The 16,926-nt window shown below is 34.5% G+C and overlaps 1 protein-coding gene across 2 annotated transcripts in view; it reads left to right on the plus strand.

Annotated features, from left to right (window-relative positions):
* MYO6 (myosin VI) overlaps positions 1-16,926 on the plus strand; it is a 148,797-nt gene that overhangs the window by 72,722 nt on the left and 59,149 nt on the right. For both annotated transcript variants that reach the window (XM_054569637.1, XM_054569638.1), the window contains exons 4-9: positions 3,257-3,330; positions 6,583-6,712; positions 8,639-8,744; positions 10,381-10,436; positions 13,456-13,553; positions 13,870-14,034. In XM_054569637.1, coding sequence (XP_054425612.1) covers positions 3,257-3,330; positions 6,583-6,712; positions 8,639-8,744; positions 10,381-10,436; positions 13,456-13,553; positions 13,870-14,034 — 629 coding nt within the window. The remainder of the gene's footprint in view (positions 1-3,256; positions 3,331-6,582; positions 6,713-8,638; positions 8,745-10,380; positions 10,437-13,455; positions 13,554-13,869; positions 14,035-16,926) is intronic.

The raw sequence follows: 16,926 nt of genomic DNA on the forward strand, positions 1-16,926 counted from the left end.
GTTAAGAAAAAATGTGCTTGTTCTTTTATTATATGTCTTGTTTTTAAGCTTTTGCTATTGAAAATAGTTAAATCCCTGAGTAAGCAGGCATAAAAGACAGATTACATAAAAACTTGCATGTAAGTGTCCAAACCAAGTAGCCCTAAGGCTGGCTACTAGCAGAGGAAAGTAGGAGGGAATTAGATGAAGCAGGAAGTTATTTATGAGACCCTTATTAATGTCCCTAGGTCGTACCCTCAGGGATGCATAGGCAATTGGGACTTACTGTTTCCCATTCTGGCAAAAGGAGGGTCATAAATATGTTCCTCTCTTTTCCTTTCCTTGTTTTCATGAAAATGGAACAGACTGAGTAGTATGATTTAAGAGGAAGACCCTCCAGTCCATATTCTTATTATCACTGGCAGATATTTCACCAGTTAGAGATTTATTTAATTAACAGATAACCTGAGAAGGTGGCGGGGAGTGTGGAACAGGATAAAGAAATGAGAGTGAGCAGTCACATGTCAGTATAGGTGATGTGATTAGCTTTTCCAGGAGAGCTGTATTGTAGGATTAGTAATTTTTACTTAAAGGAAAAAGCATATCGTAGTCTCTTTATGAGAGCATATTAATAGGAAGGTGAGAGATCTGGGAGTGGTTCAACATTGTGCTGCTTTGAAGAAGAAAAGGCAATATGTAGAGCAGGCTTCTAGGGGACAAGGATGGAAAAAGAGCAGAGATGTAGAAACGAAGGTGACCAAAAATTCAAACTACATAGCACTTCTGCTGCCTCCCTTCTCTAAATCTTTTCTTAATTCAACGGAAACCTGCCATTAAAGCTGCTAGGAAGCTCCACTGACTTCTTACTCTGTTTTATTCTGCTCTAAATAGCATTTGAAAGCAGTGAGTCATGTGTCTTTGGCAAGTGAATTGGCTGTAATGAATTGAACAATTTGAGATAGGTATAAAAAGAAGCTCTTGACATAATTGATTAGGTGTTGAATTATATGTTAGGCATAATGTAGTGTAGGTATATACAGGGGGCCCTCTCAAAAAATAAACAATTATCTTCTGGACGTTGGGACCCCTGTAGTACAGGCTTCTCCCACTAGGTGAGTATTCTAGGAACCCATCTGTGTCAATGTACCAGCTGGTGTAGTTGTGAGAGGCTGTGCCGGGCTTCAGTGAATTTTTTTTTTTTGAAGATTCTTTCAACGTGTTTGTCCATTTCATGACGGATGATTTACGAGCACACCTGGCACTGAGTGTTCAGCAATTTTTTTACTAAAAACGACATGACTTCTGTGCCCCATCCTCCCTATTCACCTGATCTCACCCTGAATGACTTCTTTTTTTGTTCCCCTCCCCTGGATGAAAAAAATCCACAAAGGGAAACATTTTGCCAATGTGGAAGAGGTGAAACAAACAAACAAACAAACAAAAAACAAAAAAAATAGCGGCAGAAGTACTATCAGGCATCACAATCAACAAGTTCAAAAACTGTTTTGAGCAGTGGGAAAAATATCCCAATAGGTGTATTGCATCAAATGGAGAGTACTTTGGAGGTGACTGAGGTTTAAACATGTAAAATAAATACATGATTTTTTAAATAAGTAAATTCTGGTTTTTGGGGGCGTCCTCCCTTGTATATAACTTCAGTGAGGAATCAAGCAGACAAACAAATGAATCAGACAGTGTCCTCCTCTCAAAAGATCTGGTTTAGGAGCTAAAACCAGATATTCAAAATTATAATCGCAATACTGGCAGTCTGTGGTAAACACCATATAAAAAGTACAAAGAAGAAAGTAATTCTAGTGGCGGTGGTAGTGATTGAGAAGGGGGAAATACTGTTTGTGAGATAACCTTTCAACTGATCTTGAAGGAAAAATCTTGAAGATTTTTGACAACTAGAGATGTAGAGGTGGAATCCAATGCATGAATTACATTTGGATTTAATAGTTTAGTCTCTCTGAAAGTTAGACCATGTTACAGCAAGTTGTGGAAAATTATATGAAAAAGTCAGCTGAATGTAGGTTTAATATGGGCCTTGAATATTAGACTTGAATATGGACTTTGAGAGTTGATGGAGACCCATGGATAGTTTTTGAGGAGAAAGATTTAATTAGGGCTCTAGTTTAGTTAGATTAATGTGCTGAGCAGTCAGGATTAGGGAGGAGAGAGACCGAGGCAGTAGGCAGTTAAGAGGGTTACTGTGATTACAAAAGAGGTAATGTGATCTGAGCTCGGATGGGGTTGGTGGAAATGGAAAGGAAAGGAACACGTTTCAGAGATCATGCTAATTTTGAGGACCTCCCATTAGTCTGGAACTGTGCTGCCTACACAGTTTATTCTATAAAGAGTCAGAAACTGGTTTAGAGCAAGGTGGGAGAGAAAAGATGATCCTAAGTATTGACTAAGGTTTGTAGTCTGGTGGTGCTAATCATAGAAACAAAGTGGTTGGGAAGAAGAGTGGTTTTGTCTAGCGTGTGGTGGAAATGTAGAAATGGAACTCAGAGGGCTGGGAGAATACAATGTGTCAGAGGGACAGAGGGAGATCACATATGTGTGTATATTCTGATATATTAGTAGAACAGACATCAGAAAAACAAGATTTCTACCCTGATTCTGCTATTAACTAGCTGCAGGTCCTGGGTTAAGAAACATATACATTTTCAGTCTCTGGTTGGGAATTCAAATAGGCAGAGGGCTTACATAAGTTATATTCAGATTTTGAATTGCAAAATAGTCAGCAACACTAACCCTAAGTTGTTCAGGGTCAGGCGTATAATTTTTCCAGGTCTCTTACTTCATCATATCGGTTGTGAGGCACTGACTGAATGATTCGATGGGTCTCTTCCCATTCTAAAATTTTATCTTTTGTGTTGTTTCTATAAAATTCAAAGTATCAGATTAAATTAGCATCATCACTTGTGTCAAAAGTATACTAAAATCAGTGCTGTCTAAAGTCATACCTTCTTTCCACTTGAATTGTACTCAGCTTTATAACCAGCCTTCATTAACGTGTACTCACCTGGTACTCGCTAGATGTACTCATCTGGTCGGAAATTCATTCTTTATAAAATCACTGTAACAATTATGTGACCTGGATATATTTTAAATTGGCCTCTTGAGTTTACATGTATTGAGGTTTGAAAAAGATGGAATTTAACAGGTGAATTTTAGCTTGGCTCAAAGCGATTTGATTAAGATTGTATGGCTTTGTGTTGCTTTTTATTTCCCTTCAAATAGCTAATGATTTACATGTTTTATGTCTCAGGTTCACTAATGTATTTAAATGAAGCCACACTTCTCCATAATATCAAAGTTCGATACAGTAAAGACAGAATTTATGTAAGTATTTTATCTATGATTTAAGTTTTTGTTGGGATAATTATTTTACATCCTACTGTTTGATTTTCTTGGGCTTGATATTTTCTAACATGAAATCACATTTGATCTGAGCTCCATGAGGATGAGGATTTGTTTTTTCTAATTTACTGTTGTGACTCTAGGGCTTAGAACATGCATGGTACATAGTAGGCACTTGGCAGATACTTGTGGAATAAAATAGTGAGTTCAGAACATCATCCAGTATCCTTCAGACTTAAAAATGTTCAATTTTTTTATTTAAAAAACATTTTGGATTTTTATTTTTTATTTTTGATATCTGTAGATCTGTTTAATTAATTCAGTTTTCACATTGTTTTGCAAAGAATTTAAGGCATCCTATAAGAAATATATATTAAAACTAAAAACTTGGATGACAAAAAATATAAATTACAATAAAAGCAGTACTTCAGGAAGTAATCAAGAATGCTGAAATGCTGACTCTACAGCCTAAATAATTGCAATATTTCATTAAATCCTAAATATATACCTTACCTTAATATCCAGAATATTAAAAAATGGAAGAGAATGCTTTTAATGTAAATAGGTTTTTACCAAATCATTCAGGTGGATAATTAACTAGTTTGTTTTAATTATAATTGCTCATTGGGCACATTAGAGATTTTATTCTAATACGACCTAGTTGTAGATTCCTTTATTGGCTGGAGGTAAATTACCCACTGTAGTTCTCCTGTTATAAGGATGGGACTCTTCATTATTTTTGAACGAAGAAAACACATGGCTTCTTTGACACCACCTAGATCAAATGACAGTCTTAATATTTTATAACACTATCAGTTTGCCTCATTGTACTTACTTAATTCTGACTAAATTACCTTTAGTCTTTGCCATCTGTCCAAGTAGTGACAGCTGGGAAATAGGAATAATCTAGTCTTTTCCAAAAGAGTTTACTTGCTGTCTTTTGGTTATACCTAGCACAGTTTTAAGTCTTTACTTTCCTTCTTTATTTTTTCCAAATCAGCTAAATAAAGATTATATTTAGGTTGATATATGGCTATTCTTGATTAGAAATATATTTAGAAGCAAATTCACTCAGTTAGCAGACTACTGTTGAGCATCTGATGTGTGCTAAATACTGTTTTAGGCACCAAAATAGTACAAGCTTTTAAAATTTGTTTGTTAAAATAGTTTAGCTTGTAATAAGTCAATAAGGTTGACTGGGTATAAGCAGAAAATACCGTGTATCAATAGAATTTGCCACTATTTTTTTCTTTGCTTGTCCTGCTACTTGGTGGTCATGGAGCAGTTTTATTTCAGCAAATTTTTATTGAAATCTTTTCCTTGAAGTTAGGTTATGTCCTATTAACTTTACAGAGTCATACTTTTTAAAAATTGAGATACTTTGTTTTTATTTGGGATGTTTCTACAAAAGCTTTATACCCACAGGATTCTAATTGGTCTTTTAATGCTTCCTATGTTTCAGTGGTACTATACGTGCTGACTGTGACCATTAATAACTGAAGGTTTACATGTAGTATTAATTGTATTTAAAAATTAGTTGTCTTTTTTAAAAATAAATTTTATTTTTGACTTTAGAGAGAGGGGGAGGGAGGGAGAAGGAGAGGGAAAGAAACATCGATATAAGAGAGAAACATCAGTTGGCTGCTTTCTCTGTGCACCCTGACTGGGGACCAATCCTGCAAACCAGGCATGTGCTCTGACTGGGAATCAAACCAGTGACCTTTTGGTTTGCAGGATGATGCCCAACCAACTGAGCCATACCCACTGGGTCAGTTGTCTTTTTTTCATGTTGAGACTGGTTGACTAAATTGCATGGTTGATTAAAAAAAAAAATGAAACTGTTTGTTTGTGAAATTCAAGTGTTTTTTTCCCTCAGTTATAATGTCTGTATTACTCTGGAGAAATTTAGGGTTATTCCCAGCTTTTTTGAACCTCTGTTCCTGAGACATATATGCAGTTGGGCAAATGACCTCTGTTCATGTCTGTTTGGCATCATTAGCTCCTGTTTGGAGAACCAGTATTTTCAGAGTTAACTGAAGCCAAGATTTGTATTTTTTTCCCAACCAATTATGTGTTTTAGGTATAAGGCCATTAAAATTAACTATATATAACTATAGTTCTTATTACTATAATATATGTGAAAGAAGGAAACAGTTTGGAATAAGAGTTTAAATTTGGTATTTTTCATCAGCTAGAATTATCACTGTTCTCCCTTAGACTTGACTATAACAATAGTTAATACACTTTAACATTTTCATTGGTTACTAAAATCTCTATTACTTTCCCTTTGTCTCCCATAAAAAGATTATTATCTGGAATTTCTTACTTTGTACCCCACTCCAGGAAGCATCTTTGGGAGCATTCACTGAACTTTAGATGAGTAATCTGAGAATTTAGGGTTTTCCCATCATTTCCCTTCCATAACCAAATGTAGAAAAGAGAAAAATATGGTCCTGTGTGTCCTAGTTTGACCAGTAAACCACAACTAATTGCTAACTCTTTCTACCCACAAGGAATCTTACATATCCTATTGGTACATTTAAAAAAAAAAAGTCTTTTAAAGCCACAGTTAAATTCTGAATTTAAAAACAAACTTAAGTTGTTCATTAAACGTTTAGCCTGTCAGTATTCTAAGAAATAGTTAGCTTATGTTGTTTTGCAAAATCTGGGGCCAAATGGTCACCACAGAACTAAATCAGTTCTTGTCAGTGATGTTAACAGGCTTAGAGGATCCTATGAGCTCTCTCAAACTCTTTAGTAATGAGGTGAATAAAATAGTCTAAATGAGGAATATAAACAACCAAAACTTGGGCAGTAGGAATAGAACTGGGAGAGGAGAATTTCATAATTAGCATCAGCAGAAGAAGGCTGATTGAGCTAGAGGCTTCGGGACTCAGCTTTCTGTCTGTGGTGCCTTGGTGGGGATATCATGAACCTGAAGAGCACATGGGAGGGGCAAATTTTCTTAGAGGCAAAGGGAAGTGAAGAGAAAGAGTCTTGATTTTGGATGTGCAGAGTTTGAGATGGCTATGGGATGAGAAGATGTCTTTATTAAGTGTTAGAGAAATATGGGCCCTATATATCAGGGAATGTTTCAGGGTAAAAATGTAGATTTGGGAGTCCTGGTTATAAAGAGAATGGAGAGTATTTATTGCTGTATTTTCTTTCTCCCGTGAACCTAGCTTAGTTTTAAATGAGAGTATAATTAGAAATTTTTATGCTTCTCCTGTTCAGACATATGTCGCCAACATTCTGATTGCGGTGAACCCATACTTTGACATTCCTAAAATATACTCCTCAGAAACAATCAAGTCATACCAAGGAAAATCTCTTGGGACAATGCCGCCTCATGTATTTGCAATTGGTGAGTGATTTCATTGCACCATAATATTTATTTTTTCTTACATTGTACAAATTAAGTTTTTTATGGATTAGTAGGAGATACAGTGAAGTGAATATCTATTTTGGAGAGCCTATATGCATTTTTAAATTATTGCCATTGTTAGGAGCCTGTATTTTACATGGGGTGGGGAAGAATACTTTTACAGCCACATCATGGGGCAGTTGTGCCCCATTATCTTTGTTAAATGCCTGTGTCTTCCTGTGTCTACCCAGTTGAAAGTAGGGCATAATAAAAGCTGACCTCATGGTCCTTTTTGACTCAACACAGTCAGCTCCAGCCTAAAAGTGTCTTCCCCTATAGCTTTGAGGCCCAGCTCAGTCATCACTTGTGAGTGTGTTCCTTGGGCCGGACATGAGCTGTAAGAGCAGATGTCTTCCAGGCCTTATTTTGCATGAAGACTTTATACTATTTAAAGGACTGAAAATGGTGTATGCTTCATATCTCTGGGGAATCTGTGTGGGAAGACAGCAGTACCTGTCTTTGCTTTTCTTAGGCTGTACCTCCTCTTTAAGAACTTGTAGCTCTGAGGAACAGAGAGATGGAGTTATTGCCCCACCCTCCACCCCCAAGCTGGTAACTGCAAGTACAGCAATGTTAGCTAAGCCTTTGGATCCAGACATAATCAGCAGTTAAATGATGACATGTTTTGGTCCTGATTGTTTGTGCAGCTGTTTCTCTTTGGGCTTTCACTTCATTTCTGTGTTTTGGCCTAACCAGGCTTCATGAACTTCCAGATTTGGCTGACTTGGGTACTGTGTACTGTTATGCAGACTGAGTATGTTAGGCAAGCCCAGTGCAATGGCAGATTGACCTTTGATTGTAAGATGCTCTAACGGGCATTGGTATGTTTTCTATCAGCTACCCAAATGGTGCAAAATCCTTAGAACCTGAAAGTGAGCAAGCTTCTTCCTGGAGAGAAGTTACATAGTTAAAGTAAATAAACTGGCTTTTATTTTTAGTTGTTTACTGCTAAAAAAGTATTTACAGTAATTCCACAAAACTGGGTGAAAAGGTTGCTGAAAATTTGGTCACAAGGATGAGTATATACTTGCATATGTAATTTGCATTTGGTCCTTAGATAAAAAAGCTGTTTGTAAAGCCTTAATTGGTAAGGATGGCATGTATCTGAGGTGAGAAATAGTTGGCTTATTGGCCAGGGTCTAAATTTTAATTAAAATTGTTTTAATTTGAGACCACCTTAACAGAATTAAATCATGCTCAACTTATCAGTGTAGTCTCAAAATTTAAGACATTTTGTAGCATAAGTTATTGGAGTATAATGAAGCTAAATAAAAATTACACATATAAATAATTGTAAATCTGAACAAATTAAAGCAGTTAATTTTGCCTATTCTTGAAATGCTGATAAATTCTATAGGTATTTAAATTGAATAGTAGTATTACAAAAAAACACAGTTCTATTTTGCAGTTATTTTGCAATTATGTATTTTTTTTCTCCGAAAGAATTTTCGGTTGCCAGCTTTTTTTTTTGAGTTCTTAATTAATAGTGTGTTACTTCTCGCTTTTCTCTGAGGACTTCATTAGTTATTCATAGTGAACATTTTTTATGTCTGTGGATTTTCTCTGGTACTGGCAAGAACTGAGCCATAGCTCATAATATGGAGACATTTTAATACAAACATGAGTTGTTTATTTGGCTTTCATATTGTTTAGCTGTCAGGCTAATACGTCAGCCATTTAAAGTAAATACTTTAAGATGTTTTGAGTACTTGTGAATGATTTTGTTTAAAAATTTTACCAACTTTAAACACACATTTATAATTTACGTAGGAGCAAGTTCTCTTTGATAGTAAATGAATTTTCTTATCATTTATTAAATCTGTATTTAATACATTCTTCATCATTAATATGTTATTTTGACCCTAGCTGATAAGGCTTTTCGAGACATGAAGGTGCTCAAGATGAGTCAGTCTATCATCGTATCTGGAGAATCAGGAGCTGGCAAAACGGAAAATACAAAATTTGTTCTAAGGTAAGGAATATTTTGTTCACCCAAAATAATTTGAACAGGTTGATTTATTTTTATTGTGGTAAAAGTATATAACAAAATTTATAGTATTAACCATTTCTAAGTGTACAGTTCAGTAGTGTTCAATATATTCACATTGTTTTTCAGTCAATCTCCAGAACTTTTCATTTTGCAGCACTGAAACTCCATACCCATGAAACAGTTCCCCATTTTCCTGTCTCAGCTCTTGGCAACCACCCTTTTATTTTCTGCTTCTATGATTTTGACTACTCTAGATTCTCTCATATAAATGAATCATACAGTGTTTATCTTCCTGTAATTTGCTTATTCCACTTAGCATATGTCTTCAAGTTTCATTTATGTTGTTGTATGTATCAGAATTTCCTTCCTTAGTAAGCCTGGGTGATATTCCACTGTATGTATTTATCACATTTTGTTAATGGGCACTTGGATTGCTTCCACCTCTTGGCTCTTGTGAATAGTGCTGCTATGAGTATATTATGAACAAAAAGATAACAAATATATCTTTGAGATTGATTTGAACAAGATGACTTTGAATTCTTTTGCATGTTTTATGACATAGTTTAAAATAGTGGGTCTCTGTGCCTTTTAAAAAAATAGACATCTTATGTGAAAACTTAAGCTGTAGATTGAAAACAATTTCTGATGTTATCCTCTTGAGGATACTGGAGGAGATCAGTGCTGGTTGGTTATTCCTTCAAAATCCAACCTTTACATTTTGTTCTCGATATCTCCCTGCTATTAGTATGGTTGAAACTTGTGATGATTGGTCTTATTTCTACCTCCCCACAACCCTCCTCCCAGGGTATCCTTTTTGCTGCTGTCAAATTAAACTCTGCACTTTGTTTAAAATCATAGCACTTTAAATATAGAAGGAGCAATAATGCTTATTAGAGTTTAAAACTTTCAATTTACATTCTCGGGGATGTTAGGTCTAGTGTTGAAGCTACTGCTGGGAACAGGGAGTGTATTCTGAGTTCTCACCAGTATTGTTCTCACTGTGTTAAACATCTTAGTTGATTGCATCGTTGGTCTCTTTTTCCAGTTTTGCTATTTTTTTATGCAAATGTGTATGCTATTTAGAGTTACTCATATGATACCAATTTGAGTTTGTTATTGCCTGTTACACATATGCAGTTCTGGTTAAATGAATGCTTCCTAATACTCTTGGAATTCTAAGTGGTTCAATTTCTTTCTCTCCTGTATATAATAGTCATAGCGAGTCTGTGGTTAATATACACCTTTGAAAATGAACAAGTAATTAAGAAACTGTAAACTTACAATGTGAACTTGTAATTCTCATGCAGAAATGGATATTCCTCTGTGAAATGTGTGGCGTATTTAAAAATCAATTAAATATTTGATAGTTGGTTAAGTTAGACTATTTCCCAAAAAAAGTTTTAAAAAACAGTGCTGATTTAGATGTTCAAGTCAATCCAAATAGAATTTTAAATGTTTAAAGAGTTATAACAGAATAGTTGTATTTAAATATAAATTCATGATTTTTAAATAACCAGTTACTATATTGATCCAGGTACAAATGTATTAAACAATATCAAAATTGTAACATGTGCATTATTATTGTCATCTAAATATTTATATCCTGTATTTTAAACAGATATCTGACTGAATCCTATGGAACAGGTCAAGATATTGATGATAGAATTGTGGAAGGTATTGTTAATTTTAAAAGTTATTATTTTATGTTAGGCATGTATGAGAATCCTGAGCGGTCTAGAATGCTCTCCCAGAGATCCAAAAGACTCTGTCTTCTACACATCTTTGCTCAGATATCATGTTCTCATTTACTTCCTATCTGTTGTCACCCCCTCCCTTCCACCAGTGTACGTGCTAAGAGGACAGGAATTTTTATATATTCCAGGCCTCTGAAATAATGCCCAATACATTCCATATTCTCCATAAATATCTCTTGGATGAATGGAAGAAATACAGGAAGCTCTCTGGCTTCCTGTTTTTACCTTGCTTTTTGTAGGAAAAAAAAACAAAAGAGCGAGAAGGTTATTTAGAATTGAGATACTGTGTTTTTTGGAAAATCATTTTAACAGAAGAGTACAATTGGAAGGTAAGAATCTGTAAACTGATTTTCTGAAGCCCTAATGCTTGAATATCCTTAGAAAGCCTTCTTGTACCATTACATTGAATCTGCACCACCCTTCTGCATCATAACGTCCTCTCTGATTTCCCCACTTAACCGTATTTTGCTGTGTATAATGCCCATTTTTAGTCCAAATTTTTGAGGGAAAAACAAGGATGTGCATTAGACATGGGTAGTACTAATTCTCTATCTATATATAAATATTTTTAATTCTTTTGTTTATGCTTACGTGTTAAAAGTGTAACTCTAGGAAGCAATAATGATATCCGTATGCAAAATAATGCCCTGGAATAGTATAATTGGTTTTGTTTCTAAATATAAATAAATAAAAAATTGAATTATAAAATTAAAATGAAAGATTTTTTTTCCTGAAAATCTGGGCCAAAAACATGAGTGTGCATTATACATGGGAGGGAGGGCATTGCACACGGCCAAGTACAGTACATTATTATTTCTCTTTAATGTGCTCTTTGTGTGGAAGTTGGAATGATCTTGTTTGCTTTAAACCCTTTAACTACTTCATATTGTTCTCCAGTTAAAGCTCAAGTCCATAGCATCACGTCCCCTCGTCTAATTGAGTCATATTTCCTTAGAATTTTTATGCTGTAGTCATGGCAGTTTCCTTGTAGTTCGTTAGGCCTTTCTGGACATTCTTCCTCCTTCCCCTTTCCTCATTTTCCCTTATTAGGCATCAGGAAATACTTTAATAATGATGATATTAACATATGTGGGATGTATTGGCCATTGTCTGATTTGCTTAAAATCTATATCTAATTTAAATCTTAACTGAATGAGGTAGGTACATTTTATCCCTACTTTACAGATCAGAACCTGAGGTAAAAAGAATTTAAGTAATTTGCTGAAGCCATATGGCATATCAGTTGTGGAAGTGAGATATAAACTTAGGCATCTTAGCCATCTGCTATACTAAGTGCATATTTTAACATTCTTGATAATTTAAAGAAAAATTTCAGTTGAACAGAAATTAGTTAGGGGCCTTCTGTGTTCATGCATTTTGCTGATAAATGGTTTTAAAATGTGCATCAATAGGTTTTTCATATTCCTTGATATAAATAACTTTTTAGTTTTACTTACAATTCTCATTGTGGTGTTATGACACAGCAAGGTATGAAGATCTCATAAGTAGTTCCCTAGCCATTGTAAAGTACCTACTTTAGTGAGGAAATCACCCTTAAAAGTTGAATAATAAATAAAAAAGAACAAATTATGGGTTAATTCAATAAAATACTAATTAGTATTCTGATTTGTTTACTTGAGGTTCAACCTTGCTTGAGAATGGAGTATAAGGCTGGTTTCTTCCATGACGTATTGTGTAACATGTAGTGTTATAGAGTTGAGAAAAGCAGGAAGATACTATTCCTAATGTTTCTAATGCCCTTTACCAGAGGATGGTAGAGATTAACTGTCAGGAAAAGGAAATATTTTGATGCCATTCTGAATTGAAGTTTGGAGTGAGTATATCATTAATAGCATTAATACAGTTTTTTGATAGAGAGGCCCTTACCCTATTTTTGGATCCTTTATTGATATATTAAATATTTCAGTAAAAACTGGTAATGGAGTGAGAATAGGAGTTGGGAAGACCTGTAATTAAGGCCTTTTTTTTGCCAGTAGCCAGTCCTGTGGCCTTCCATAGTCAGTTCTCCTTGTTGGGCATCCGTTTTCTTGCCCATCTGAAAGATGAGGTATATATGCTAACATTTCTTTTAGCTTTACATACTGTACTTATTTTGAAAAAGAAAAACAGAAAACTGGAGAGTGATCTTTAAAAGGGTTTAGAGACCAGATAAGCTTTCTACTGTGGCTAGAATAAGAGAAATGGACTTTTAAAAGACTTCATTGAAAAATACTCTAGTTGTAGACATTGTGAAGCAATTTATGAGGTTGATGGAGAATATGTGAATAAGATTGACACTGGTATGTTTATAGTTGAAACTCTGGTGAGTACAAGAATAGACTCTGCTAATCCTTTTGCAGCCATGTGATGTGTCTGATTATAAAATAAAAACAGTTAAATTTTACACTTGTTCATTGGGATTTGAAAACTATTGTGCTGAGAGCCTTTTGTAGGTAATTTTATAGACCTAGTTTGTTAGTTTTGTTGGATGTCCATGTAAAATTGTTAAACCTGGATGTTTTATTGATACATAAAATATTTTAGACAAGTTAACTGATAATTCATTGCTTATAATTTGTCAAAAGAGGTTCGCTGTTTTCTGTATTATAATTACTACTCTAGTAGAGCTGATATACTTGTGAAAATCTTAATATTTTTCAGGAATAATTTGAAAGTTCAGTTACAAATTTTGTAACTTAGTGACCTAAAATTTAATCTTTTTTATAAAAATTACATTTTTTATATATTTTAAAGAATTTTCCCATCTTGTACATTAATAAAGCTTGAGAAAAATGGTAGTCAGTAAATATTTGTGGGATTTGACATCATATGTATACTTAGAAAACCTAATGTTTTAAAGAACTTTTTAAAGCTATGTTGTTTTGTAAGTTTTCTTTATGATAATTATTGATGGAATATTTTCATTTCTTTTTCAATAGCTAACCCACTCTTAGAAGCCTTTGGAAATGCAAAGACTGTTCGCAACAATAATAGCAGTCGATTTGGAAAATTTGTAGAAATACATTTCAATGAAAAGGTGAGAGTTGAGTTTGGGGATGATTGGGGAGTGTTTTTGAAAAATACAAGGGTCTTGATAGAATTGGTGCTGTACTTGAACTTATGGTAAATTTCTTTAAATTTCTCTCTCTTACTTTAGATAGCTGGCAGAATATATGTTTACAATGACCTCTATAAACATTTTAAACTTATATTTAATTATCTGTTTTTCCCCTTTATTTGATAAATATTACCTTTTGACAGGTGTTTATTAGAAAAGATAAATACTTTGACATTTGTAGGTTATACTTTAAGACTGAAATGCAAAAATGTATTTTCTCTCTTTTGTTTTTTAGAGTTCAGTTGTTGGAGGATTTGTTTCACATTATCTTCTAGAGAAATCTAGGATCTGTGTTCAAGGCAAAGAGGAAAGGAATTATCATATCTTTTATAGGTTGTGTGCTGGTGCTTCTGAGGATATTAGGGAAAAACTTCATTTGAGCTCCCCAGATAATTTTCGGGTAGGTTGGATGAAAAAATTTCATACAAGAATTGCAAATTTAATTGCCTTCAATTATAAACTTATTTTAGTGGATTTTGATAGTTTTATGTAACTTACAGTAAACTTAGTATAATGTGACAGAATGATTTCTGTACTAAGTATACCTGAGATTTACTGCTTTTATGATACTATATGAGAATTATGTAAAGGGACAGGTAAAAGGGTCAGTGTTAAACCTGTTATCAATTTAAGCTCAATAAGCAAGTTATAATAGTCCTATAATGCTCACTTTAAAGTTACCTTTGGCTTTGTAAAAATAAAAAAGTTTGACCACTGAATTAATATTAATTAATGACGTGTGATTGCTTCCTTGATTCAGTTCAACAACAAATATTTATTGCTTGTGCCAGGGTTAAAAAGATAAATGAGATACAGTCCCTGATTCTGAGTAACTTAGAATCTGGGCACCTCCCCCCACCCCCCGGGCCCCCCCCACACACAGCCACCCTCAGAGTCTGACTGATGTGTTGAATGGTAAAAAGAGATAGGCATAGGATGCTGTGGATTTTGGGAAAGCTTACTGGAAAAACTGATGCTTGATCAGAATCTTGCAGTATTTTCAAGTGTTAACTAGAGAAGGAAAGATACAAAGGTAATTCCTGGTAGATGCAAAAAGATGAGCAAAGAAAGGCGAGAAACAATGGGGCAGGAAATGGTAGGAGATGAGGCTTGAGTGGCTGGACTTACTTCTGTAATTAATAAGGAGCTATTGAAGGGCTTTAAGTAGAAAATTAAACATCAGATCTATACTTACCTCTGGCTTTAAAATGAGGATGGCTTTAAGTGGTACAAGATAGGATGGATTGAAATTGCAACCATGGGTAAATTGCTTAGGAACCTATAGCTTTAGGTTTAAGTAACAGTTGCTTAGTGCCTGAATTTGGTTTATTTGTGGTGGGAATGTGCAAAATATTAGGAGATAATATTGATAGGACTTGGAGACCAACTATGATAGAGAGAAGGGAGAGTCTGGAATACTTCTCCAAAATTTGACTAGGGAAACTGGATAGATGTGAATACCATATTGGGGCCAGGCAGAAGATTAGCATATAGGATGAGTTCAGTTTTGGAGCCTATGGCTCACCTGAGCAGAGATGTTCAGAAGACAGTTATGCATATTAATCTGAAGATGGAGTGACAGGTTGGAGAGGTGCGGGTACTCTGGTGGTAGTTAAAACTATGACAGCGAGTAAATGAGATTGCCCAGAGAGGCTGCATACTGTAGAAAAGTAGAGGATGATCAGATAGAGAGTTGTCTGAGAAAGATGGCTCAAGTGGAGTTGTAAGGGAAGTGTAGGGAAAATCATGAGTGCCAAGAATCACAAGCGAATTGAATTTTAAGAAGTGGTAACCAGGGATGGTTATTAGCATAATTTACAAATTGTCAGCTAGCAAATAGTGTCCCTGTGAGGAGTATATGAGAGTCATGGCATGGGGGTTAGGAACGTAGTTTGTATAAACTTTTCCAGGTAATTTTGATGGTCCTCTTTGGACAGGAATCTTCCGTTTGAGAATCATGACACACCATATATATAATTATTATTGTGTGCATGCATGTTTGTGTTTGCAACCCAGCTTCTCTTTATTTTTTTCAATTAGTTTCTTTTAATTTGTACTTGGAAATTTTTAAATTTTATTGTTTTAAAATACTTTATAAGTTCATCTGTTTACATACTTCTGAAACATCCAGCCTTCTCTAGAACTCACCAAATTAACTGGAATTTCAGGTAGTTGCCCACATTATCTTCATGAAAATAGAAGGCACATGTCTCTACAGTGATTTTTAGAAGGGGACCATTAAATTACTGTGAATAATATGAAATGTAATAATGATGATGTAGCTATTTCCTCAATGAGTTAATGATAAAGTGATGAGACCAGGAGGCTTAGGAGCATAGTTTTTTTGTGTCTCAGAATGTACTGCCTTTTCCGACACAATGGTAGCATCCTAAGAGCGCAGCTACTGACATTCTTTATCAGGTCAGAGAGTTTCCTGTCTCCATAGTATGAACTGGGAGGCATGATTTCCTCTCTTAGAAGAGAGTCCTTTTGGTGTTGGGGAGACTAGAGGAACAGCATTACTTTTGACCCAAATACATGTGTTGTCTTGGATATTCCTCGCATGCATATATTTATACATTTCTGTGTTCCTCCCTGCAAGTGATTACACCTTAAAATGATTTCATTGAGCTTTTCTGTAGTTTACAGAAATTGTAGTTAAGGTTGGAAAAGACAATGGAGGGCCCTACAGTATGGTGAATACTTTCAAAGTTTGTGTGCGTGTATGTATCACTGCTCTATCCAAATTGGTACATAAAGAATTCTAGAGATACATGTGTGTGAAAACAATTGTATTAACTACACATGTATTTTGTAAAAAAAAAAAAAAAAAAAAAAAGTTTAAAATTCTTGGATTATTCAAAATTTTCAAATGTTTTTGCACATTTAATGGAAGCATTTGTTGTAGTAAAACAAAGATCCTTGAACATAAATAAAGTTTGGATAGAATGAGAATGGATGGCAAGAATAGTTACAACTTTCTATTTACAGAAAGGTAAATAGAAAAGGAAGAAACAAATATTTTTCCTAGCTTTTAATATTAAGTCCATCTGTCCAAAAGGCACATAATGAAACAGCTGGGGTGGGGGGATAAAACTCTTGCTAGCAAAGAAAACATATGCTTGGGTTTTATGTTTAAGCTACAATTACCTTATTAAATAGTAGAGATCTTTTTTGAAATAGTTAATTGAAAATGTTAACCAGTATTACTCCCTCTCCATTCCCAAAGATTCTAGGGTAGGGGAGAAAACCTCATTACATACTATTTTCTGGCTTTAACCAATTTTAATAT

Source organism: Pteronotus mesoamericanus, unplaced genomic scaffold, assembly GCF_021234165.1.
Source record: "Pteronotus mesoamericanus isolate MK-2021 breed Mesoamerican mustached bat unplaced genomic scaffold, CSHL_Meso_final contig_20, whole genome shotgun sequence".
NCBI lineage: Eukaryota > Metazoa > Chordata > Mammalia > Chiroptera > Mormoopidae > Pteronotus > Pteronotus mesoamericanus.